Source organism: Centrocercus urophasianus, unplaced genomic scaffold (assembly GCF_019232065.1).
Source record: "Centrocercus urophasianus isolate 14NV4802_14NV808 unplaced genomic scaffold, USGS_Curo_1.0 seq_18, whole genome shotgun sequence".
NCBI classification, from domain to species: Eukaryota; Metazoa; Chordata; class Aves; order Galliformes; family Phasianidae; genus Centrocercus; species Centrocercus urophasianus.
In genome coordinates, this window is record NW_024884733.1 from 9,151,737 (window position 1) to 9,177,254 (window position 25,518).

Below are 25,518 nucleotides of genomic sequence, written 5' to 3' on the forward strand. Positions count from 1 at the left end.
ACAAAGATGAGCACAGACATAATTTCAGGCGAGTTCCAAGGACTCCTAAACAAAGGGAACATGAAGTTCTGCCTCCATCACTCAGAACTGCTCACACCTGTGGTGTTTGACAGATACCAACAGAACAACACCGTTAACAGCAGAACACTGCAAACAAAGTGGGTTCTACCGGGATTCTGATGCACAACATGAAAGTTAGTAACAAAATGTGTTAATAAAGTTATTTCATACAAGAACTTATTTTTGACCACTCTATTCCATTCTCACACGGCAAAGGCACAAGACAACTAAGCCAAGGGATGAAAGAAAAGCAGTATGGCTATCGTCTTTTTCACATTACTCGTCTTAAAAGCAAGCAGACAACGAAACCACGCTTCTCCCGCAGAGCAAGAAGCCGTACCCGCCCAGCCTCCACAGGAACACACCGTTACAGGTCCGCCATCACCACCCCCTGCACACCTGTCAGCTGCTACCAAACTGCCGTGAAATGCCAACAAGAAGTCCCCCGCCTTTCGATTCTTCCAGAATCGTATCGTCAGCAGGCAGAAAAAGCGAGCGGTCGGGGAAAAAAGGGATCTCTGGCTACGAGGAAGCGTCAGGCTAAGCGCTGCTCCAACGGCAGTTTCCTTTAACGCTACACTTCGCAGTTACAGCTTTCGAAGCGCGCTCCCTCAGCCCCCGAGCTGCGCCGGGACCGGCCGCCCCAGCAACGGCCCGTCCCCTGCGAGCAGCCTGAGGAAGACCCATCCCCGCTGCGACAGGAAGCCCCGGCCCTCCCCTCGGCCGCCCCGCTCACCCTCCGTCTCGCCTCCGCGCGCCCCGACCGCGGCTCGCGTCCTCCTCCCGCCCCGTTTGAATGTGCCGGGTCCGGGGGATTGGCTCGCGCCGGGAGCTGCGTCACGGAGGGGCGGGGCCGACGCGGCCCGGAGCTTCCGCGCCGCCGGCGGCGGGGCCGGACCGCGGAAAAGCACCGCGAGCGCCGCGCAGTGCTGGAGCCCCTCGCGCAGTACTGCGGCGGCACGAAGCCAGCCTGTGCCTCACAGCACCGGGACACGGCGCGCGCAGGGGAGCGCCTCATCATCTCGTGACGTCTCTACAGAAGCACAGCGGGCGCTCCCTGAAGGCTGAAAACGTTTTACGACACGTTTGCTGCGTAAATTTCTAAGTACTGCGTTTAGAAGCAACTGAGACGTTTTTAAAGCGCCCAGCAGAGGGAGACAAAAGCCAAAGCAAGGGAAAAAGGTACCAACCGTCATTTCTCGAGCCTCAGTCTAAAACAACAAAAAAAGGAAGTTTCAATTATGACCAGCCTCCAACCGTGGACGATAAGTAGTAACATGTAGTAACACCAGCTATCCCAGCACTTGCTACCACCACTCTAAGTAACGCTATTTCCATAGCTTAGGTCTGGTTTCCTGGAAGAAAACCAGTGCCAGAGAAAGGCAAGAATTACACATAAACAAGTAGCAAATGGATACGATCACTTACATATTAACAACTATAATGGTTCATGACAAAAAAAAAAAAAAAAAAACCAAAAAAAAACCCAACAGATTTCTTCCTTAACTTACCTGGTTTATCCCATTTTGCTACAACAAAGATATACTAACAGCCAGGTATTGCAAAAGATGAGATAAAAATGAGACGTTAGAAAATCAGATTTAAAAAAAAAAATACAGAGAGACATGAAAATTGCACATTTATTTTTATCACAGTTGCATAATAATTACAAAGTTTGCTTTATCTTTGTTACCTCAGAGAATTATTTTTGTCATGTTTCCTAATGATGTCCATAATATTATCCCCTGTTACAAGGCTATTTTCTAATTGTTTAAGTCTCTGCTGTTCCCTTCTCTTTTGGTCATGTAGATATGGGGAATTAAGCAGCTGCGGTGGAAGAATAGTGCCTGTCGGTTTTACCCTCTTCACAACATCCCAGAAGAGTTTCTTGCTGTTGTTATTGATAAAAGTAATCGCAGTTCCACTGTGACCCAGCCTCCCTGCTCTTCCAACCTGAAAAAGCAACATCTCAGTTTAAGTTATTAAAGCTCAGTTTAATATCAAGTACAATTTCCTCATATCTTCTTATTTTCTGTTATAAAACACAGGTAGGTATTCAGGAATTTATGTAAATGACAATATCTTCACCTCATCTTCTACACACAAAAATTCAATACACATCCTAGATTTGAGATACACTGATCAGAAGCTTTAATTTAAATGCACGAAAAATTACTGTTTGCTTATGGGACACAGCAGAAATCCAGCATTAACACTGAGATTTCATAGAACTACAGAATCCTAGTTTTTCAAATGCTATATCAACACCACATACATGTGCCTTGTTTTCTGTACAATATATGTAAGTTTCATCATAATAAAAACCCTGTACTTGCAATGTTCTTGAGACAAAATTATTTCTGTGTCATCCAAAGTACTCAAGAATTAGAAAAGAATCTAAAAAGATTCTCTAATTACCCAAAAAAAAAAAATACTACTATTTTAGCACCAGTACAGTTCTGTTATTTATTGACTACTTGCTGAAGTACAAAAATAATAAAAAAATAAAGCAGTGTACTGCAGTTAGTAACATGAAATAATTGAGGTTAGAAGGACTTCTGAAAGTCACCCAGTCCAAACTCCCATCCCAAACAAGGCTAACCAAATTTAGATCAAGTTGCTCAGGACCCTGTCCTGCTGACTTGTGAATGTTCCCGAAGACAAAGGTTCCACAACCACTCTGAGCAACTTGTTTCATTGCCTTAACTCACTCTCCATGAAAATGACCTTCCCTTTTATCTGGTCAGAATTTCCTTTGCAGCAAGTTGTGACCATTGTTTCTTAGCCTTTCACAGCAGATCTCCAAGAACAGCTTGGCTCCATCTGCTCTGTAACCATCCATTATCACAGCAATTAATTCTACTCTAAGCCTTCTCTTCTCCAGCCCCAACAAGTCCATCTCCCTTAATCTCTTCATCTAAGACACAGTATTTCCATAAGTGGATGTCATATTTCAGTATACTTTCAAATTAATACTTCAACAAATGACAGAATATTTTGTTTTTTACCTGATGTACATATTCATCCATACTTGAAGGCATATCAAAATTTACGACCAGTTTGACATTGACAAGGTCAAGTCCTCGTCCAAGGACTCCAGTACTTACTATCACTTCATACTTCTCCTGAAGTAATCCCTGACAGGGGAGGAAAAAAAATATTTTTTTATTTATCTGCTTTTCAAACATGAAATCTTCTGTTGGCCAATGTGTTTATTCTATTACAGAAGACAGAATGATCCCTCGTATTCTTGATTTAAATAGGAGTATTACTTCCAAAGAGCAAAAGAGAGACCAGAACCCACATTTTAATTATAAAAGCATCAATTAAGGTGAAATGTATATTTACATTCCTGTTTCAAAGCAAATAAGCTAGGAAATAGGTGTCCAGTATTTATCTGCATTTGAAATAACCTCATCTGTAATTTTACCTGGTCCCACACCTCTCTCCTCTTTTCCCCCACAAATACTTCATATTTAACCACAGAAAAACAGTAAACTATAATCTAATTAAGCCATTAAACAAAAAGCCACTTTCTATCTATCAAGAATCTAAAAACGTCAGGAGGCACAGACCTGTAATATGGCTGTCCTTTCCACCTGAGATTTTTCAGAATGCATAGATGTACACTGTAATCCTGTAATCTTATGAACTGCGTCACTCAGCAGATCTGCTCCTAGCTTGCAGTCCACAAATACCAACACTGGAGGCTTGAAAAGTTTCTTATCCTGTAAAATGGAAATAAGGTACCACAGGTTGTTGCTCATCATCAAGAACTCTGATTTGATCTTCGCTGCTCAATGTCTCTAGCAGTAATATCTCTTCCAGATGAGCAAACGTTCTTAAATTCCAGACAAGAAGCCACAAGACAGCAGCCATCAGCACAATTTCATACATCATAAACATATAAGATTTGTAAGTTCAGAACCCAAGTTTATCTCAATAATATGCAATAATATGCTTTTATAAGTAGGGAGCTTTCTTGGAAAAAAACAGTTACATTACACTTCTGAATTTCTTTACGGTCTGATGTTCAGTTAAAAATTCCTATTTATTTCTTGCTTGACCCAGGTCAAGACTACTCCCTTCCATCCTTTCTTTATTCCTAAAGTACACATAAGTAATTGAGGCCTGCAATATTCATATAAAGAAAATTCAAGAAAGAACTAAATTAGCATTCTCACTTTGTTTTCTAATGACTTTTAAAATGACAAACAACTCCTAGGCCATAAAGCAGCTATGACAGTTTTAACAAGTCCTGTTTTTCCACCACACACAGATAATCAATACAAATCTTTAAGGTGCCATTCTGCAGACCACCAAAAACACCAAAATGATGATTTTAAACTTAGTTCTAAGAACAGGAACGTAGTCTGCTGCTGCAGAAGGATGTGTGAGTGGCAGGGGTGGAGTACGTCCTAAAATTGCCCATGAAGTTCTCGCGCTGCAGCACTGAATCATAGAATCATAGAATCACCAAGGTTGGAAAAGACCTAAAAGATCATCCAGTCCAACCGTTCACCTATTACCAATAGCTCCTACTAAACCATGTCCCTCAACACAACATCCAGTCTTTCCTTGAACACCCCCAGGCTCGGTGACTCCACCACCTCCCTGGGCAGTCCATTCCAGTGCCTGACCACCCTTTCTGAAAAGTAATACTTCCTCATGTCCAGCCTGAATCTCCCCTGCCGTAGCTTGAAGCCATTCCCCCTGGTCCTATCACTAATGACACGAGAGAAGAGGCCGACCCCCAGCTCACTACAACCTCCCTTCAGGAAGTAATAGAGAGCAATGAGGTCTCCCCTGAGCCTCCTCTTCTTCAGGCTGAACATTCTCAGCTCCTTTAGCCTCTCCTCATCAGCCCTGTGTTCCAGACTCCTCACCAGCTTTGTTGCCCTCCTTTGAACACGTTCCAGGGCCTCAATATCTTTCTTGCAGTGAGGGGCCCAAAACTGGACACAGTACTCGAGATGCGGCCTCACCAGTGCTGAATACAGGGGAACAATCACCTCTCTGCTCCTGCTTGCAACATTGTTTCTGATGCAAGCCAGGATGCCATTGGCCTTCTTGGCCACCTGGGCACACTGTCGGCTCATGTTCAGCCGAGCATCAATCAATACCCCCAGGTCCAGGTTACACGCACTGTTGAGCGTGTAACTGCGCTATTTCAACATCACCCTCTTCTTCACTACATACAGATCAGAATCAAAGACAAGAACCTGACAGAGCATTGTGAAAACAGGCAAACTTTTAAAAATGTCCTATGAGAACAACATTGCACTTACATTTAGTATTTCAAACAGTTTCTTTTTTTTAGATGGTTCTTCCACCCACAAAATAATCTGGCGCACATTGGAACATGGTAGATTCTTTTCTCCAATTGTTATTCTTACAAAATCATGCAGAAGCTGATTTGCTAAGTGTTCAATACCCACTGGGATTGTGGCTGACACCAGTATAGTTTGATGATCATGAGAGATGTCTTCCAAAATATCCAACACTTGCTGCTGGAAGCCCATTTTTAACATAGTATCCACCTAAGTAAAAAATATTGTATCAGATTTCTCAATAAACAGAATAAACAGCATAAACCTGAACTTGAAAAGAAAAATGACCCATGATGCATATGATTGGTGTGTAATAATCCCAAGGCAGTAGAAACTTCAGTTAGAAGAAAAGCTATATAGGAAAACTAAAAATAACTGGCTCAAAGTAGCATTGTCCCAGCTGTCAGATATGGAAGTCTTTTACAGTCGATAGAATATGCATTGTTCAAACATCTCAAATTGTTAGAGGTGAAATTTTCTCATAACAAATATATTTCATCTTTACAGTGAACATTCTGTGTGTATGATCATCTGAAAATGCACCCATGACGACTCTCTACAAGGACCTCTGTACATACAATATAGCTTTGAGAATTAACAAACTTACTTCATCCACTACAATGATTTTAATGCCATGCAGTTGTACAGAATTTTGCCTTACAATCTCTAGAAGTCTTCCAGGTGTTGCTATTACAACCTGCCAAAGACAAAAGGAAAAAATCTGTTAAAGGAGAGAAAAAAAACTGGAAAAAACTATGAAGTTACAGCACTGAGGTGAGAATGATGATAATTACTGAAGCCACTTATGTTCAAATAAACCTCTAAGTTTTTCCAGGTAACTTAATTATGAAGTCTCAAAAGGAAATGAGTTTCTTAGTACTCTAATGGAAACATCTAAATACCAGCAGTGTAATCTAATCTGCATTAAAAAAAAAAAAAAAAAAAAAGAACTATTTTTGACCTTACCTACAACTCTGTCTACAAAAATGGCATGTTTCACTAATTGAAAATAGCAATATTATGTGTGATTCTTTCCAAAACAACAACTATCTTTACTACATTCAATCAGAAGTAAAATGTGAAGAATTATTAGTTTATACTATTATAAAATTTTCAAAAGCTAACAGTTATTTCAGTAGCTTACACATACTCAGGAAAAACTCTGCATCTGTGCATATACAGCTACATCAACAGTCACATTTTTCTTTCCTGCAAATGTTGTGAAAACACAACTCTCCAGAGCACCTTTGCACACTGCAGTCCTTACCTTGACACTTTGCTTGAGACGATGAAGCTGTGGTGGCAATGGTAAACCTCCTACCAGGAGAACTGTTCTCATGTTTGGTAAACCAGCCATGAGTTCTTTAGCTTGTCTTTCTATCTGAATTGCTAACTCTCTTGTTGGTGCCAAAATAAGGGCTGATGGAGCTTCTGTCTACAGAGAAAGGGGAGGTAAGAAATCTGTTGAACACAGAACTGCTTCATTGTTTAGGTAAAAAGCTTTCAAGACTACCTCTCCCAGTACTGAAATACAAAATATGTAGCACAGCTACTGTGGTTACAGTTAGACTGCTAGTGCCTTTTCTATCTGAAGCAGGAAGGTAGAAAAAAAGATTCCTGACAATGAAAAAAAAAAAAAAAAAAAAAAAAAGGCCCAGAAAGGAATCCAAGCAGTGCTTTGTTTTGTTATTTTTGTGTTTTAGTTATTGCAACTGAAATTACAAAAGAATTCAAATTCCACACGAACTCAAAACCCAGGATGCTAGCTAAATCCAGACAGATTACAAACATTTTAGAAGTCTTGATATCACAGGAACTCAATATTTCTCCTTATCATTTTAAACACCATTGGAACTAAGCAAATCAATAAGTATTAGACAGAGAGGACAAATACCGATAGGACACCCACACAGCAAAAACATCTCACAGAAAACTTCAAAACAAAATCAATAACCCCTCTCACCCACTTATAATCAGCCAGAGACTAAATACAAAATTGCTACTGTCTTCAAACATCTTTTTGTTCCCTATTTAAGGATCTTCAAATTATCACCTCCTCCTGCAAATCTAGAAAACACAAAATTACAGTACAGCAATTCCTCTCAGATAACAGCTTCTCAAGCACAATTAATACATAGTAATGAAGTAAAAAGAATATAAAGTACACCAGGAAAATGAGGAAAAAAAAAAAAGGTAGAATTACAGTCTGGCTCCAAGATGCACTATTTCACTAATATTAATCACAGATCACTAAGTACATCCTCCATCAGATAAACACAGTTCTCACACATACTGATACCTATAATGCAATTTCACATAATAGTTATTTTGGATAGTATCTGTTTCTTTCTGTTCTTTAACTGGAATATTTACAAATGACCAACACCAGGAAATGGTTCCTTTCCCACTGTATCTTCAGGGGAATTACATAGTCCAGAAGGACGTGGTTAAGTTGAACACTTGCCAAAATGAAAACAACTGAAAACTTACCACCACAATTAGAAGCATCTAAGCCAGGAAATGTCAAACATTATCTTATAACCACATTTCCCTTACATTCTTAATGTATCATTTCTCTGTTACATTAAAATGAAAATTATTTTAAACAAAATACTTTTTACATATAAGTTAACTAGTAAAGTATCCTTAGAATAGAAAACAAAAGAGTTTATGTAATGAAATAATATTCATTGAGACTCTGATTCTGTACACATTACTATACACATACAACTGCCTTGCAGACTTTGAGAATAACCAGACAGAAGAAACACCAGAGTGTAATAGCACTGCTCCTCTATAATGCTCCTGTATAAGCAACCCCCCGTGATACAGTATTAGGAAGATAAAGAGTTACTTAAATAATCTTTAGACTATTAAGTTGAAATACATATACACATATCTATCTCTCTATAGGAAAGACATATAAACCGTGTAAAATATCACATGGAATCAGATCTGAAATTTTCAAATTTCAAAATCTTCTTGATTATAGCCACTAAAGCAATATAGAGATGATGCACAAGGCACAGAATACTATTTGCCATTATTTCTCACCATACATTCACATCCTCCTGAAGCAAAGATTTTCTTAACTGCTTTCTCCCCACTGACACTGCAAGAAGCTGCTTGTATAGCAACAAGATGTGCAGAATTGTGCAACCTGAAACTCCTGTAGTTGTTTGATGGTCAGCCAACCATATCCCAACTGAAATTACCCCAGGAAATCATACCAATATCAAAAATCTTTCAACCACCTGATGCAACAAGATCTAGCAACTACTACTCGCAAAACACATGAAATAATTTTCTAAGTCATGTAGGAAGTTTACCTCAGAACTTAGCTACCTTTCTTAATAAAAAACGTATATTATATAATACTAATGGAGATGATTTAGCATTCAAAGTGCAAAATAATCAACAGGCCTCCCCCACAAAGAACTAATGTTCAATCAAATAAATAAATGACTTAAAATAAAGAAGACTGCAATTGCATTCTCAATTACACTGAAAATCTTGCGACAAAGTTGCATATCACTTCCTCAAAACAAACACGATTTCATTACCTCGTTCAAAACCTTCATAATAACAGGGAGTAGGAACGCTGCTGTTTTTCCTGAGCCTGTGTCTGCACTAGCCAAAATATCCCTCCCTAACAGTCCAACAGGGATCATTTGCATTTGGATGGGAGTTGGGACTTCATAGCCAGAATTCTTTAAATTACTGTTTAAAGTTTCAGGAAAACCACAGTGTTCAAACTCTATAATAGGTCTTGGAACTTGCTGGCCCTGGATTGCGATACCTAACTGCAGTTTAAGGTTCTCAACCTGCTCATCTTGCAAACCTGAAATAAAGGAGTGATCTTTATAGAAATAAGGTGTATTAAGGAGGTGAGTTTCTTCTTGAGATCCTCCTTGTGCGAGGTGATCAGATTTTAGCTTTTCCTCCTTTTCTTGAATTTGTAGAAGGTGTTTGGCTTTACATTCCAAGCTACAAACATCTTCATCTGTTTTATCACATATATACTCTCCGTAGCGACCACAGACAACACACACAGGTTCTCCAGGTTCTGCCCAACGCTGAGATTTGCTGAAGGACTTTATGGGTTCTTCTGAAGAGCTATCTTCAGTCGTACTTTGCTCGTCTTTTCCTAAAGATGGGTCAGGAACACCAAGATCAGAAGGAATAGCGATGGGCTCTGTGCATTGCGCAACTTCATCCGAGTCACGTTTTGAAGTGGAAGTTTCTGTTCTAGCTGATTTATCATCTTGGAACTCTAAGGAAGACCCTCCAGAAGACAATTTATTTTTCTTGGCCGTACAGCTTCTGTCCTCATCAGCACTCCTCTTGACTTTAACAGACCTTGGTAAAAACATGCTTCTGTACAGCAGAAAAGAAACAGCCATTAGAGAACAGTACAGAGCCGAGGAAATTTCCAACCCGGAAACCCACCCCCAATAAAGACACGGAAGCTGCCCCTTTCAAAAATCACCTCGGTTAGCAATGCCGCCGCAGGCCAGCGGCGCTCGGACCGCCCGGCTCGCCTCCGCCGCCGCCCCCCCTCGGGCCCGGGAGGCCCCAGCTCACGGCCCCGCTTTCAAAATGGCGGCACGGGACGGGTTGAGGGGAAGGGAGACGGGGAGCTTCGGGCGTGCAGCGGTGCGCGGCGAGAGAAAGGGGGGCGGCCGGGTTCCCGCTCTCCTGGAGGAGCCGAGCCCGAGGCCCGGAAAGGGATAGCCGCGTGGGAGCCGGGGCCGCCTCGCCGCCCGCTTCGTTCCGGAGGGCCGAGCCGTGCGGTGGCGTCCCAGCGGCGCTTTACGCCCCGAGCACACAGCAAGGACTGGCACACGCGAGACAACGTGCTATTACTGCACCTAATGGAGGCGTGGGGCATGCTAGCTACATTCCTAACTCGCGTATTTACCCATGTCCAGCACACGCAAGGGCAGCAATCCGGGAAATTACTTCTATGCCAGTAAGCAAAAGGCACGCCGTGGATCCTAAACCATTCACACTGCATTAATATCGCCGTGGAGAAGACCAGAACGTGTCACATTTCGCAAAAGGGCATCAGATGCCGCCTCAAGCCGTGTCCCGTCACGCGGTACGGCGTGACGCCGCTGCCGGGAAGCTGCCCCGCGGCACGGATGCGTGCGGCAGAGCAGGCCGAGTATCCCGCAGCCGCTCCCTGCCTTCCCGAGGGCGCGCGTCACCGGCAGGCGGCGAGCTGCAGCCACGGCCGGCGGCACCGGCGCCCTGCGGGACCCCGTTCGCTGTGTGCCTCGCTCCTGGTCTTCAGCACAAGCCACACCACCGGAGTACTCCCAGTCTAAAAGTACTCCCTAAGACCACAAACAAGGCGGCGCGTGGGAAAGATGCTTGCTGAAAGCGCCAAGGCTGCTGCGGTCTGAAGGCACTGCCCGTCCTCCGCAACAGATTGTACCTTCCCTCCTTCCTCCTCCAGTACTGAGCCCATTAGTAATGGCTAGTAATTAACACTTCCTTGTTAGGCACTGACACTTTTTTTTTTTTAAATCATCACTTCGCAGATGCAGAAACTTAGTTGGATTTTATAATATCACTGAATGCAGCAGTGCACACAAACACATATGCACAAAAGAATTACTGCATACTAACATTCACCTCAACAAGTAATTTCAGCTATTAAATTTATACCCACTTCTGTTAGACTAATGAAGGTATTAGCAATAAAATAATATTGAGGTTAATTCCACTCAAATTATTAATACTCGAGTTTTGCTAATTATAATTGGTAATATGATCATTAACAGTCATTATTAACATGAAAGTGTTATTGTTGATATTGAAGTCCTCCACTTCTTGATCTATTTTAAGCGATACAAGAAAAGTGTTCCCATGCTGATCCATGGCGTCAAACCCACCAAAAACAAGTGTAGCACTTTAGATTCTTGCCTGCAGTTTACCAGCAGCTACTTTGCCCGACAGTTTATCCCCTCTCACAGCCATCCTTCAGAAGCATGAACCAACTTTTCACTTCACTCGTGAACAGTAAATAACTCAGTGACACAAGACTGGATTAAACCAGAAGACCAAAATCCCTGTTCAGAAGAAACAAGTGTTAGGCACGCTACATCAGTGATGTTATCAGAAGCATTCCGAAGAGCAGTGTGACAGCAGTGACACAGCTCAGCCCTCTGCAGTGATACCTGCCTGAGCGAGCCCTGTTAGCTACACTGCACTACAACACAGCCTGCAGGCACCTCACAGTCTGGCTTCTTGGCTTCCACAGAGGGTTTCATTAACAAATACATCCCAAAGGGTAAGAGTCCAAAACGCTTCAGTATAGTGTGTTTTAAGTTTCCTTCGTAGGCAAAATATCCTCATGCCAAGTCTGAATTTTCCACGTGGGGTGAGCCCCCAGTGTAGGCTGGCTGTGTACCCACAGTGGACTCAAATTCGAGTAGAAATGAAGCCAACACGTCGCTCCCTCCAGTGGCAAGTGTCAGTACTGACGCGCCCGAGAATTCAAGCGTGCCTCCAAATGACAGATCAGAGATAGGGATTTTCTTCATGCTACAGGATGCACATCGAGTTACTTCATATGAAGCATTATTCTGAAATAAGGAATTCCACGGCCTTAACTGTGGTTGTTAATGTCATAATTCATAAAGAGCAATATATTTATGATGATGTTACTTAGAATAATTGGCTGAAATAATAATAATAATAAAAAGAGTAAAAGAACACTTCACCACATCTATATGTGGAGTTAGCAAAATATCTGCTAGTTGGGAAGGGAGGGAGGATGTCTGTCCATTCAGGTGACACAAATCAAAGCACATTTACTTGGAGATGGGCCCCATACCTACTCCACCTGATGCTACAAAAAAGTTAACTTCCTGTTTCTTTCAAATTTCAGGATTTGGAAGGCACTTCGCAGATTTGTAGGTGAGGCAGTAATCAGCAGCTCTAAGCTGAAGCTCACTTGAGGAACAGTTCTTCAAACAAACCGCTCAGTCAATGACAGCGAGTGACTCCACTGGTTTCTGAATTACAGCCTTAAAGGAACCACACAGGAAAAATCCAGATAATCTAAAAACAAATAACGTGGCTAATCCTTAACTAGTCAATTCTGATTCATATCAATTGTCTTGATTTCATACAGACATTGAACACACTGTTTTTATCCTGAGACCAGGCAGTAAACAGGCAACTCCTAAGGTTGTTGCAAATAATCAACAAAAGAAGGCTTGGACAACTGAATTATTTGGGCTTCCCGAGCATTTTTAATTTGGAGAGCCACATTCCAAGAAGATATTGGTTGATGTTTCTCTCTGCAGAAATCTGTGGTAAAATTTGAATTAATAAAAACCTAAGTAAACCTAAATGCTTAAAGAGTATTACTGAGTTGTGGGTTTGTTTGTTGTTTTTAGTTTATAAAAAACACAAATAAATCCAATCCTGAGCTCTGGCATTAAGTGCCAAACTCCTACAAGTGCAGAATGTCTTCATCTTTCCGTGCCATGTCAGAAAAGAAAGAGGGGTATCACCTATTTCTGGTATTTGCATTTGCTGTTTTTTTCTGTTATCAATTATTTTTCCTCTACTAATGTCCAAGATCCAAATATTAGAATACAGTTCTTTAATTAATTATTTTATAATTATGGTACTACATGCCCAAAATGTTATTTTTCCATGATGCCACTGCTTCATTAACACAGATCCACAGAAGTATTCCACAAAAGCCAAAATACTCACCTTTTACATTATTCTATTGCTCTTTCTGTAAGGATCTCAAATCATTACATTTGAAAGCTGCTTACTACTTTGCTATTTAGACTCACATAACAATGAATAAGGCTGGTTTATTGCTGCATGAGATGAGCACCATTCCAAAAACAAGATTAAACTCCCACTGAAATTAAGTCTGCATTCTTCCCCTTACAGGATCCCACACAAATGGATGCGTGAAGAAGAGAATGCACAAGAGACAAGAGGAATTAAAAGTTCCAGCTTACCAGATGACAGTGTTTGCTACTACTCCTGGCTTTAGAAGCCACTGGAAGCTGCTGCAAAATAGAGGAGCCTTCCAAAACTTGCTGCTATTGGCTGACTTGGTGGCTACACAGCTCCACAAGTCAAGTCCCAAAAGCTTCCTTTATGTCAGCCCTCTCTGCTGCTCTGAGTGGCTCCTAATGCTAAGTTTCAGCATACAGAATTCTAAATTCTGTATGTCATTCCATCCACAAAGTATTCAATACACTCTTAACAGTTCACCTAAAAAAAAAATAAAACTCATGGATAATTTTTTCCCCACTGACTCACTCCGAAGCTCTGACATTCATTTTGCAGTCCTGTGACTTATTTGGTATTAATTTTCCTAGCAGAGATCTTTGTCATATGCTAAAAAAGAATGTGACTGATATGCAAAATAGAGGATAAAAAAAATTGTGATGTAGTTTACCAAAATGAAGTGACACCTTCAGCTAACATCTTTTCCACAAGCACTGTAAGGCAATGTAGATACCTCATTACTGAGTGGAACATTTGTCCACAAAGTTCTAATAGAAAAATGTATCAGAGTTCAAAAGGCAATACTTAAAAAAAAAAAACAAACTTTCATTTATGTCCAAAATGCATACAGAAAATTTACTTTTCCTCCTCTAGAAGTACTTCTTCCCTGTTTGCTTTCCTTAGGTAGGGACAAGAACAAGATGACTGTTCACTTTTGCTACATCTAACACTCCTTTTTCCCCCCCCCATATTTTTTTTTTCATAAACTCCAAAACTTATCTTGGAAAGCTAAATGTGAGACTAAAGTCTCCTGCCAGTTCCTCCCCACTAAAGAATGTACCACCATTTGCTACAGCCCAGAGTTCTGTTTTTTTTCCCCCTCCATCACCTGGGAGGCCATGGTTTTCATTAGCTGTAGCAAACAGCATAGTGGTAAAGAAGTGATCTGTATCTGGTCGTAGCACAATTACATTTCTGACCTATTAGTCAGAACAAACAATAAACACTGTTTATTAGTCAAAATGAAGTGCTTATGCTGGCTGCATCAGCATGGACAACAGCTAACTCAACTAGAAACTAACAATAGAAAGCTACTGCACTGAAACTTGAAATGAAACAATTGTGCACTGGACAGACAGTATTACATGGTGCTGCTAATCCTAGAAATTAGTTACTATACTATTTAACCATAACTTCAAGTACAGTTTTGGCCCTTTGACTCTTTATAAGACTTGATTTTTCTGTACATGTTTCAGTAGGATAAAAATGATACAATCCAGTCATTACAAAACTGGTACACTGCTCAGATTTTATGGAGTTAAAAATCACTTACGTAAATCTGTGAAAATAACCTTAAGATTCTAGTACTTGCTTTTTTTTCCCTGCCTTCATGACTTACTATTAATCTGATCATATATTTTAATTAACTTCATCCTTGCACTTGAATATTCACTCATGACAAAAATGAGCTGCCCTCCCAGGCAAATGCTACTGGAAGATAAACATGCAACAGTCACCCTACAGAGATACAAAAGCACAGATTTAAGAATGACAGAATAACAGGACTAAATAGCAAGCCTTCAAGTTACACCTTCCTCCTAGCATAAAGTGCCAAGTACAGGAGAAAATGAAAAGCTTTAGTCTGTACTCCAATCCATGAATACCAAAGCTCTGTGGATCAGGGCTGTTGGACTGGGTAAACAAGGAGATGACCAAGACTCTGTAAATCCCAAAATAACCTTGCTCTAGGCCTTAACAGTCCACCTCTGAATTCTTACCATTTCAAAGCTTGGCTCTAGTTACAGGTTTCTCCAGTTGCTTTTATTTACATTCTTCTAAGAAACTCAGCTCAGACAAAACAACTGCGCCCCAAGTTCAATTCCAGCCAAATCAGTACTTCTGATACAGCAGATTAGTTAAGAATATCCCCTCAAAACCAAACATAAGAAGTAGAAGTAACTCATCTGAAAACAGCTGCCAGTCCATGACCTCCACGTTCATAAAAACTCCCACCCACTTAAAAGTGGAAGACACTCAGAACATGGCTTGACTCCTCTGATCAGTCAGAGGATGGCAATGTACCCAATACTGTGTATTGCACTAATTTATTGCACAAGTGTAGTTATCACAGAGCTCTGCATAAGATCATTAAATATGAATAGATAAACCAGAAATACTTTTCTCTTATGGGATATACCTAAACTCAGTATGTACAATTATTTTTTATTGCATAAAGGATAACGTTCTTTAAGGCTACCCAGAACAGCAAGTTCAGCTGTGATCAAACTGAGGTCCTGAAAACTGAGTAAGTGAAAATACCTATTGGTATATACAGCAACTGTAGACTACAGATAACCCAAAGAGATGAGAACATATCACTGAATGTTCAAGAAAATATAAATCCTTTACGCCTCTCAAGCTTTTTCTTCTATGAACCATTTGCAGTATTTATCCACTAGCAGTTACAAGCACTAAGCAGACAACACTACCTCCCATGCCTCATGGCACCAAATTTCCTGTTATTTAATTGTGAGTTCCATGATCACAGACCTCTAAAGATGAAACAACAGATTTATCCTTCTGAAATTTAGCAGGTTTCCTAAATGTTGTTTACTATGGGAACACACACTCAATGCATTAGCTCAGCTTGATAAAGCACAATAGCTATTAAAAAAGAAAGCAAGCTTAACAAATGCAGCCTATCTCTCACTACCACACTTGAATGACTGGTTCCCTCTGCTTTCTGTTAGAAAGATTCAAAGAAAATGCCAGTAACCTTACAGCTGGTGACTCTAATACCAGAGGGTAGCAAGACAGAAATAATGAATGCCTCCTTGTTAAGCAGTTTTGTTTGTGCTGTTCCAAGAAAGATCTGCCAAGAACTTGCCATGCAAACCTTAGTTTTTCTGTGATTTGTAACTTGGCTGTAAAAAATTCCAGCATAATAATGTCTAGTTCAGAAGAATTCAGATTTTGGGTTTTAAAATATACTTCTAAATTTCAGAATAAATTCAATCTACACTAAATAAGAAACAACGTAGCATTTCATGTATTTTTAGTTGTTACCCTGAAAAAAAAATTGTCATCAGCCATTTGCATGCTAGATCATTATACATTTTCTAACCTTTTTGGGTATTAAATTCTAATCTTTTGAATGTTAAGTAAGTCCAAAGAATTCTGATCTAAATGGCAAATTTTGTGCTGTATGCTCAAGTCTCCACTGACATGTATTTTCCTTCCAGGAAAAGCTGTATGAAATCCATACGAAGAACTTGGGGATTCTAGCTGCTAAACAACCCAGTGGATTAAATCTGTGCTAATTCTTAAGACAAAGCAGCTGACTTGGCTGTAAGGATAGGTTGGGAAAAAACTGGCAAAATCACATCAGTCTTATAAAACACAAACTTAGAAAGTCCACATGAAAATGGTCTGGTTTGGTTTTGTTTAAACCAAATGATTAACAATTTCGAGCCATGCAAATGTCCACTTCCAGTCTTCCAACTTCCTTTTTTTTTTGTAGCACAGGATCCATTAGAACAAGGTCATTCTGTAGAGTTTCTTGCCAAAACAATATTGTTTCATGTTGTAACTAGTAAGATGCACACAAATTAGACTGTTACATGTAGCATCATGTAACAATGCAGACAGAAGCTCCAGCTAAGGAAGTCTTCCAGGAAAAGGCCAGTCATGAAGAAGCCAGAAGGCTACAACAATTACCTGAGCACTGACAAGAGCTGTGGAAAGGTGGTGGCTTAGGCTTGTGCCAAAGAGGAAGAAACCTCTCAACAGTTCTAAACTAAGAGACAACAAAAATATACCAATCAACTATAAAATAGTTCTGAATTTATCTGACAGGTTCACTGCCAGGACGTTCTTGAAGAAATAAAGCCAGAAAACAACACGACGCAGAGGAGCAAAGAAATGATTTTGTTCATTTTCTTGACTAATTTGCTTTATTTTTTCCCCTTCAGGGGACTCTGCCTACAGCACATTAGCCTCCAGAACACCTCACCTACCTTACAGTTTTGTGCAAATTAAATCTAAGTAGGCATATGAAACAGCTCCTCTGAGATTATTTGCAATTCAGCCAAACACGTTAAATATAAAAAGGAAAAATGCTATACATGTTGCATCATTCTTGAGGACTCCATGAAATGAAGTAAAGCCATGGCTCTCATTCCCGTTCTGTTCTGCTTCAGAGTAAACTAAAGCTGCAGAGGAACAGCTCCCCCTGACATCACTGATTTAAATACTTGAAAACAGAGCATTACTGCACTATTCAACTTGAACAAGGAAAAAGTGTGGCTAGACAGACAAGAGACGAGTAAGAACAAAGAGAGCCTACCAGATCAGTGGGACTCAGAGCAAAAACAAAAGGCTTCTGTATTACCAACCCTGTCTGTTCTGCAAGAAGCCACAAACATAGTCAGTGGTTATAAGAGGGAGTTGGCCCTGGGAAACATGTCAGTATGTCTTCAGTGATTAAAGAGACAGCAGAAGTGCATCTCCATGCAGATGGCTCTTAATCAGCAGTTGATACACAGGAAACCTGCTTTCTAGTAGCAGCGAGGATATTTCTGCAGGACTCTTAAGTAATGAAATCAGAGCAATGTAATAATATCAAAGCCTTGTTTGCTACTGCTTGACTACTATTACAGTATCTAAAACCCTGTAATCTTGACTCTGAAGCGACATCATTCATCACTTTGTTCTACATTTCCACTGGTCTCTGGGTAGAGCACCTACAACCCAATACAACAAAATGTTTACAATTCTTATTTTTCATCTCTTTGTTCTTAGGTGTCCCATCTCCAGTTCACCTCTTCCCCCAGAGAAGTCAAACAATACTCCTGATTATTCTAGCACAGTACTGCATAAGACCTTGGAGGTAAAAAGGAAGATGTGCTAATATGCCTATGCCTCGGATAGGCTTTCTTATTGAGCTGGTCTTTGTTTCCCTCATTCTTTTTTCTGGTGACTACTGACTCACTGCTCTTCCTAAAAGAGAACACCACAAGCCGGGTCAGAGACTCAAGTGCCCAATTCCAGTAGATGCCTTATGAATAGTAAACTACTCACTCAATTGAACAAGCTGGACCTGCATCAACACAGGAATTTATTGCAATATCTGTTTTGTTACCTTACATTCTCTAATCAGGCAATTGCAATCAGGCAATTCAATTAAACACAGTAAGGAAAACAGAAAAGAGCTTGCCACAGACAAGAGTTGCCAAAGGAAAACCAATAGGTATACCATCAACTCCCTTTTCCAGTCCTTATTTCCAGGGATTACTTCTGTTGCATTATATAACAATTCTCTTGATTCAGTGTAATGCCTACAGGCACACTCTCAACCAGGCTGCTGCTTCACTCATTTAGTAAATTACCACCTTTAAGGACTGAACTGTGTCTGCTAAGACAAAGCCTGTGAGAGGGATTATGAAGATCTGTGCAGAAGTAAGCGTCCCACATGTTCTTTGTCTGGCTCAGATGTCTCCCAGAGCAGTGATCATCACAAGGGCTCAAATCTTTACAAAGCAAGTTTCAGCCTGCTTGCCCCCTTCCTTCATCTTCATTCACCTACACTGGCTAACAAGAAGAGAAAGCTGTTTCTGACACCCTTGATTCTGACTGTCACTCCCATTCTTTGTGCTGACAAGTGAAGTGACCACTGCCCCCTACCCGGGTAAGACAGCTGAGAAAATGCCCTGTGCTTCAACACACACTGTGTGGCAACAGGGTAACCCAGCCACTAGTGATTTAAGGGCAGCTGAGCAGGAACTAGTTCATACATAGAAGGGAGGACCAGCTGATGACAGACCAAAAAAACGTTATATGTTCTAAAGGTAGTGGATGAATACTACTATATGGCAATATTCACACAATTTAAGGCAACACTCACACAGATTTAAAAGAGGTGTCAAGTAGAGAAGCATAATTATTGATACGAATAGAATAGACAAAAAGCTCCGCAATTCTTAAATGAGAAAAATCCTATTAGAATCAGCATGTGCTTCAGCAGGAGTAGACTTAGATTAGTGACTACAGTAACTGACTAGAATATAGATTTAGATGTACAGCACAGATTTGTAATTCTAGCCATTTCCAATAAAATTCAATAGGTGCCATAGGAAGGCTGAGATCAAAACCTCCTTAAAATTATGGTTATTCAGATAAATACAAAAATCAATTTACAGAACACAACAGTAGATGCTGCCACAAAAATCACAGACCAAAAGCAATAAGGAATCATGTGACTGGATGGGCTTTAAGATGCAGGGGGCTGTACACTGCTGGGTGGGTACAAGGGAAACAACAGAAGGAAAAGCAGAAATATATAGAAGTCTTAAAGAAAACAGCAAAGTAACAGCAAACTATTACTGACAGTACTTTAAAAAAAAAATAAAACAACTAACCATACACAGCAGTGTGAAAGACATGACAAAGGAATTCTTTTGTACTGATTTCAAAAAAACATGACTTTTATGTGCCTGCTTGAAAAGTGAATAGCCAGTATAAAAGTACCTACCCAAGCCACTATCAATTTCCAACCTGCTGGGAAAAAAAGCAAAGGACACTGGGTATCAGAAAAGCAGTCAAGTTGGAGTGTAACAAATGAGGACATCAGCATCCAGAACTGTTGACTGGCAGGTGAAGTGATTACATGAAGCCTAACCATAGCAGCAAAGAATAAGCAAGTGACAGAATAACCAGAGAGATGTATATATGTATATTTTTTTCCAGTTAATGTCTCTTTTGAGACATTCTAGAAGAAAGAAGTCATCCGAGTTATTTCTTCAAAAACACATTCTTGGCAAGGCACCCTTGATCCAGAAAAACAATTATAAACACAATTACATTCACTTGTGTCTTTAGTGGCAGTGATTTCAAATGGGAACTACACAGACAGTTATCCTTAAAAATCTTTGTTGCCAAGTTTTTATTACTAAATATAGTATACATACATTTCATTTGAGTCAACCATTAAAATAATTGTTGTTCCTGCCATGTTTCTAATATATATTGAAATAGGGGTGTCTTTAAATCTAGTTCTTGTACATGAGGCTTAGGTATCCTATTTGTTTTGGAATATTAAAAATATCTTTAAACTAACTGTAAGGTACACCTCTTCAAAGCTACTTGGAAAATATGAACAAATTAAGTGGTGGTCGAAGAGAATTAAATGCAGCAGAATTCTACGTACTCAGAGTAAGATTATTTCAGTACATATGGGTAACCAAAATCTCCAATAACATCAAGGGTCAGTATGTACAAATGCAGGGATACAACACACTTTCCACGGCTACTTCACAAACAAGGTGCCAAGGTGCCAGCTATTTGTACCTGTGCCCTGAAGTAACTGTTGTAGTTCCTCAGTAACACATAATTTCTCTACAATTTAAGGGAAACTGAGAAACTGCCAAAAAAAAAAAAAAAAATTAGATGATAATGTTTGAAAAACATAAAGAGAATTTAAAAGCTCCATTACACAGTTCCTGTGCTATTTCCTTTACTTTTTTTTTCCTGCACTACCTCTACTATAATATCTTCTAAAAAATAACTCTGATGCGTATAAAGGGCACAAGAATTTCCCTGTCCTAATGGAGTATTCTCTCCTACTGACTGCTGGTCTTATTCAGACATACATGGGCTTCACTGGAAACTGAAAGCAGAGCCAAAAGATGGAAAACTGAAGCCTATTCATGCTCAACCAATAAACATGAGCATGCCTCCAACAAACGACCTCTTATGAGCACTCACATACTTCTGCACATATAGAAGCAGAGGAGAAAAAAAGAAAACCAAATGGCCAACCATTTCAGTGGAGTATAATGCAACAGGAAAAACTGTGCAGATAGCTCTCATTCTGTCTGTGAAAAAACTAATAATCAATTTAAACTTCTTACACCTGAACACACAATTCAAGAACTAGTCATCCATTTTACTCTGAACTGCAGCACAAATAAAGTATTATTTAACAGCTATCGATACAACAATAACATTGCATTTTGCTCCTGTACAAAGCATTTCTGAAAGTAAATTCCCCACCGTAATCTCATCTTCCAGGGCAGGTGAGTTGCTCAAGGCTTTAAGGCAACATCCAAAAAAACCATGCTTAGGATTTTCCTCAGAAAACTGGGGATACATCTAGAAGGCCATAAGGAAAATAGACCTCTCTTACTGAGAGAAAACAATGCCAATTTCACATGTTTTAAAGTGCACACAAAAAAGATAAAAGTTACATAGAAAACTTAAGCATAGAAGCACACTAAAGAGAAAACAGTGAACTTACAGAATGTTATACAGAAAAAAGAGCCATCTAAAAATACCTGGCAAATGCACAATTCCAAGAGATGAACAGAACTTGAAAAGCTACCAACATATAAAACAAACAGGAAAAAAAAAAAAAAAAAAACACAAAAAAAACATAACAAAACAAAAAAAACTTGGAAAAAAACACCAAAGTAACCAGAGAGAAAAAGACAAAAGGGAAACAAACCAACCAAACTAAAAAACATCACTGGGAATCCAAACTAACAAAAGAACTTAAAACACAAAAGTTACAAAATCACTCCTGTATGTCTGTACCATTCTGAAACAGGAAAAACACACTCCCCCATAAAACCCCCAGCTAACAAAAGCTGCATATATATTGTAGCAGAAATGCTAAATCACAGCTTGAAGCAGTGATTGAGCACCTGGTGGGAAGGCAGGGCCAATCCAGGGGAGCTCAGGTGCAAGCAATGTAGCTGAGTGACCAGAAGGGATGGAGCCAGAATTTGCCCCCCCCCCCCCAGATCTCATTTAAGGGCTGGCAGTGGATATAAGAATATTTCGTTGGCAATTGTTTCATACTTGAGGTATTCTAAGGGTGAGCAACTTTTTTTTTTTCCTTTGTTGCTGCTGCTGCTGCTTTGTTTGGGCTTATCCTCACTTTCCTTAGCCTACAACTTTGCTACTATATTGTTATCATTGTGCTTTCCATTGTGTTATATTGTTATGTAAATACATCAGTAATGATGTCAAATAATCTTAATAATTCAGGCTAACATACTAATTAATATCTGTTAGAAAATGCACTTTGCTAGCTCTCACTATTTGAGAGTTCTTATGTTACCTCTGGAGCCATACTAAAAAGCTAGTATAACAGGGACTTCATTTTAGAAGTCATCTTTATGTTATAATATCTCTTTCAAAGTCATCTGTAGATCACTTTTTCAGTCTGATATCTGTCCAAAGCTTCCTAGAGTCAGCAAGTACAGTCATTAAGGAATGTGGTGGGATGTGGCTGCTCCTTGATCTGTGGCATGCCAAGCTGCGTGTAGTACCTTTGCTAGACACAGAGCACATCTCTTACTTTAGCTATTTTTGTCCTGACCACTGTAACTACTTGAGGAGAGAAAGAAAAGAAGGTGAGAGAGTCTTACACAGAGAAAGGTAACATCCTTATGGTGTTATTTCCAGACTTTTTTCAATGGTAGGGCTGAAGTATTATGTGCTGGAGTAGTTCCTGTTAACTGCTATGTTTGTGGATTTACCTTAACATGATAGTTTCAACCAGCTATCACTAGCTGGTATTGCTCATTTAAAACACTTATCATATAACGTTACGAAATAAGAAATTATGTATGAGATACTACTTGGGCCTAATCACTCCCTAGTCTTGTGCCAGCCTCAGTTTAGTCTAAGAGAATCTATCACAGACAAAGCTTTTTTGGAAGATGCAAGAATCCTGAAACAAGTTAGAAAACAGAGGTTTAGAACTGTTGATAGAGGTTCGTTCCACACTCTCCCAAGGTTATGACTACTGGCAACAACCTTCTCCCACACCATTATTTTTAGCTTCATGGTCATATGTGGCACTGTTGCCACACACTGACTACGGATTCTGTACAACCACTGTGTAAGTGATGAAGCAGATGGCAGTGAAGGATCAGGTCTATGGCATAGCTAGAGGATAAAACTAGTCAAGTGGGTTTCTAATACAGGGTACAGGGAGCGAGAAGAAAGAAAAAGAAAAGAAAAATCCTCTGGGAGCTGCTTGCTTTAGTTCTTAATACTTTGTCCTTTCACCTAGAATGAACTTCAAATCATTAAATACTTTGCAACAGAAAGATAGTGTACAGAAGAGTTTATTGCTACTCAAGTATTTTAAAGTGAATAAGCAGAGCAGGAGGTGAGCCCTCACTGTTTCTTCTCTGTTTATCTCTTCCGGACAACTAAAGCAAACTTAAATCACTTTCTATGTTGATTGCTGATACCTCTGACAATGTAGTGAGCAACACCACATATAGGCATATTTGTGGAAGTAGACCTGGCACAAGCAACTACTAGAGACGTTTTCCTTTTTACTCTCAGATGCCTTATATTCATGTGTTAACTTTTAAGAGCACTGAGCAAGTTAAAAACATTTATATTACAGTTAACATGGCAAAGCAATTTTTAGAGTTCCCTCTGTGAATCTGAATGGGTTTCACTGCACCTAATAGAAACTTTCACACTTAAATTTAGATTGGTAGTAGTCTCCATATATTCCTATCCACAGTGGCCTCTGCTTTCAGTTGTTCTAAAACAAGATTAACTTTTTAATTTCTTATCAATTTGAAGGAAGGAGGGACTCGGGCCTACATTATTTTAGAAGAACAGCTTTTTACTGGTTTGGGGTAAAGGTCACTATATTCTTAGTGTGTAATACAGTATAGGTACATGTGTTGTGTAAGCGAATTAAATGATAAATCCAGAAGGCCATTAAACATAGCTATCCCTCCTTATTGGGATTATGCAGCATTTTGTAAAGGGGGAAAAAAAAAGCCTTTTTTTTTTTTTTTGTAGTGTTTATTTGGTGGTCTTAAGAACTCTTGAAGTGGTCCATACACATCATACTGAAGTGATGGCCTTCAAGCTGTCACAAATGATGTTTCCCTGGAAGTCATTCTGATTTCCAGGTGTTTCTTTAGGCATACAAGAAGCAAATGAACTGAAATTTGGGAGTATGTTTTCTTCTGGGTCTGATCATTTAGGGTTTCAAAAGCTTCTGCATTCTAGGTGTTTGTTGCTACTTATATAATGAGAATTAAGTTACCCTTCTATAAGCAATATAAAAAAACAACATAAACGAGTTCTTAAGTGTCACATAACTTCTGAAGCATATTTAAAAAAAAAAAAAAAAACCTGAGGAAAGCATGCAAGTACAGGTTTGACTTGAGCTGCTGAAAGCTAAGCCTGTACTTCTCATGAATACGAAGTACTTTCCAGTGCCACACCCGCACATGGGGTTCTTCCCATTTCCTACTGCGGGAATTCCAGCCGGCTCCCGTCAGCGAAACCGGGATGCCTCCCGGCCCCGCCGCCACGGTACGTGCCAGAAGCACACGTAACGCAGCAGCGAGATGCGAAGTCCATTTTAAACGCGAAGACGTAACCGTCTGCAGACAGCATTACGTCGGAGATCCTCGCTCAGTCTGTGCCAGCCCGTGCCGCTCGCTTGGAGGAGCAGGGCCCCGGCAGGGCGAAGCGTTTTGGCTCACGCCACCTCTTCCCCCCCCGCTCTCCGTCAAGCAGCGCCCACAGCTCGGCCCTGAGGAAGCCGCGGCCTCTCGGCAGCCTCAGCATTTGAGAAGCCCCTCCCGCCCCGCTAGGAAGAAGGGCGGGAGGGCGCCGCGGCCAGCAGCTACCGCCCTTTTCATTCTTTTCCTTTCCTCGCCGCCGGACCCCACCGAGCACCTCCTTACCGCCGGGCAGCGCTCCGCCCCGCCGCCTCCGTCTGAGGCGCGGGCTCGGCCCGGCGCCAGAACCGCCCCCTGCGGGATGCGCGGCCACGTGACCGCGCGTTCCCGCCCCGCCCCGAGCGAGCAGGCGGCGGCGGCCGTGGCGGCGTCGGCGCATGCGCGGCCGCGGCTCCCGTCCGGTGCGGCAGCCGCGGGTGCACCGCCGCAGCGGCGGCTTCTGAGGGAGCGCGGGGCCAAGCCTTAGGGGCAGCGCCCGGGCGGGGTTTAGCGGCGGGCAGCCGGCGGTCGGTACTGCTCCCGGCCCGCATCGTTCTGTCGGCGGGGCGAGGCGGGCCGCGCGGCTCCTGGAAACCGCCGCCCGGCGTTTTGACACCTCGGCGCCGGGAAGGGCCGCGTCCCGGCCTGCC

General features: G+C 40.8%; 1 protein-coding gene across 3 annotated transcripts; it reads right to left on the bottom strand.

Moving 5' to 3' along the window:
- Nucleotides 1-1,682: 1,682 nt before the first annotated feature.
- On the bottom strand, nucleotides 1,683-25,162 carry DDX59 (DEAD-box helicase 59). Of its 3 annotated transcripts, none has more exons than XM_042820022.1 (8): nucleotides 25,115-25,162; nucleotides 8,954-9,767; nucleotides 6,658-6,825; nucleotides 5,998-6,087; nucleotides 5,349-5,600; nucleotides 3,636-3,788; nucleotides 3,069-3,197; nucleotides 1,683-2,013 (listed from the first exon to the last, which is right to left on the bottom strand). In XM_042820022.1, exons 2-8 carry the CDS (start codon nucleotides 9,761-9,763, stop codon nucleotides 1,750-1,752), a joined length of 1,866 nt encoding a protein of 621 aa, XP_042675956.1. In that variant the 5' UTR covers nucleotides 9,764-9,767; nucleotides 25,115-25,162; the 3' UTR covers nucleotides 1,683-1,749. The 3 variants fall into 3 exon arrangements, with proteins under 3 accessions (XP_042675956.1, XP_042675955.1, XP_042675957.1); XM_042820021.1 differs by lacking the exon at nucleotides 25,115-25,162 and adding an exon at nucleotides 10,312-10,543; XM_042820023.1 differs by lacking the exon at nucleotides 25,115-25,162 and adding an exon at nucleotides 9,880-9,908.
- Between the last annotated feature and the right edge of the window lie 356 nt (nucleotides 25,163-25,518).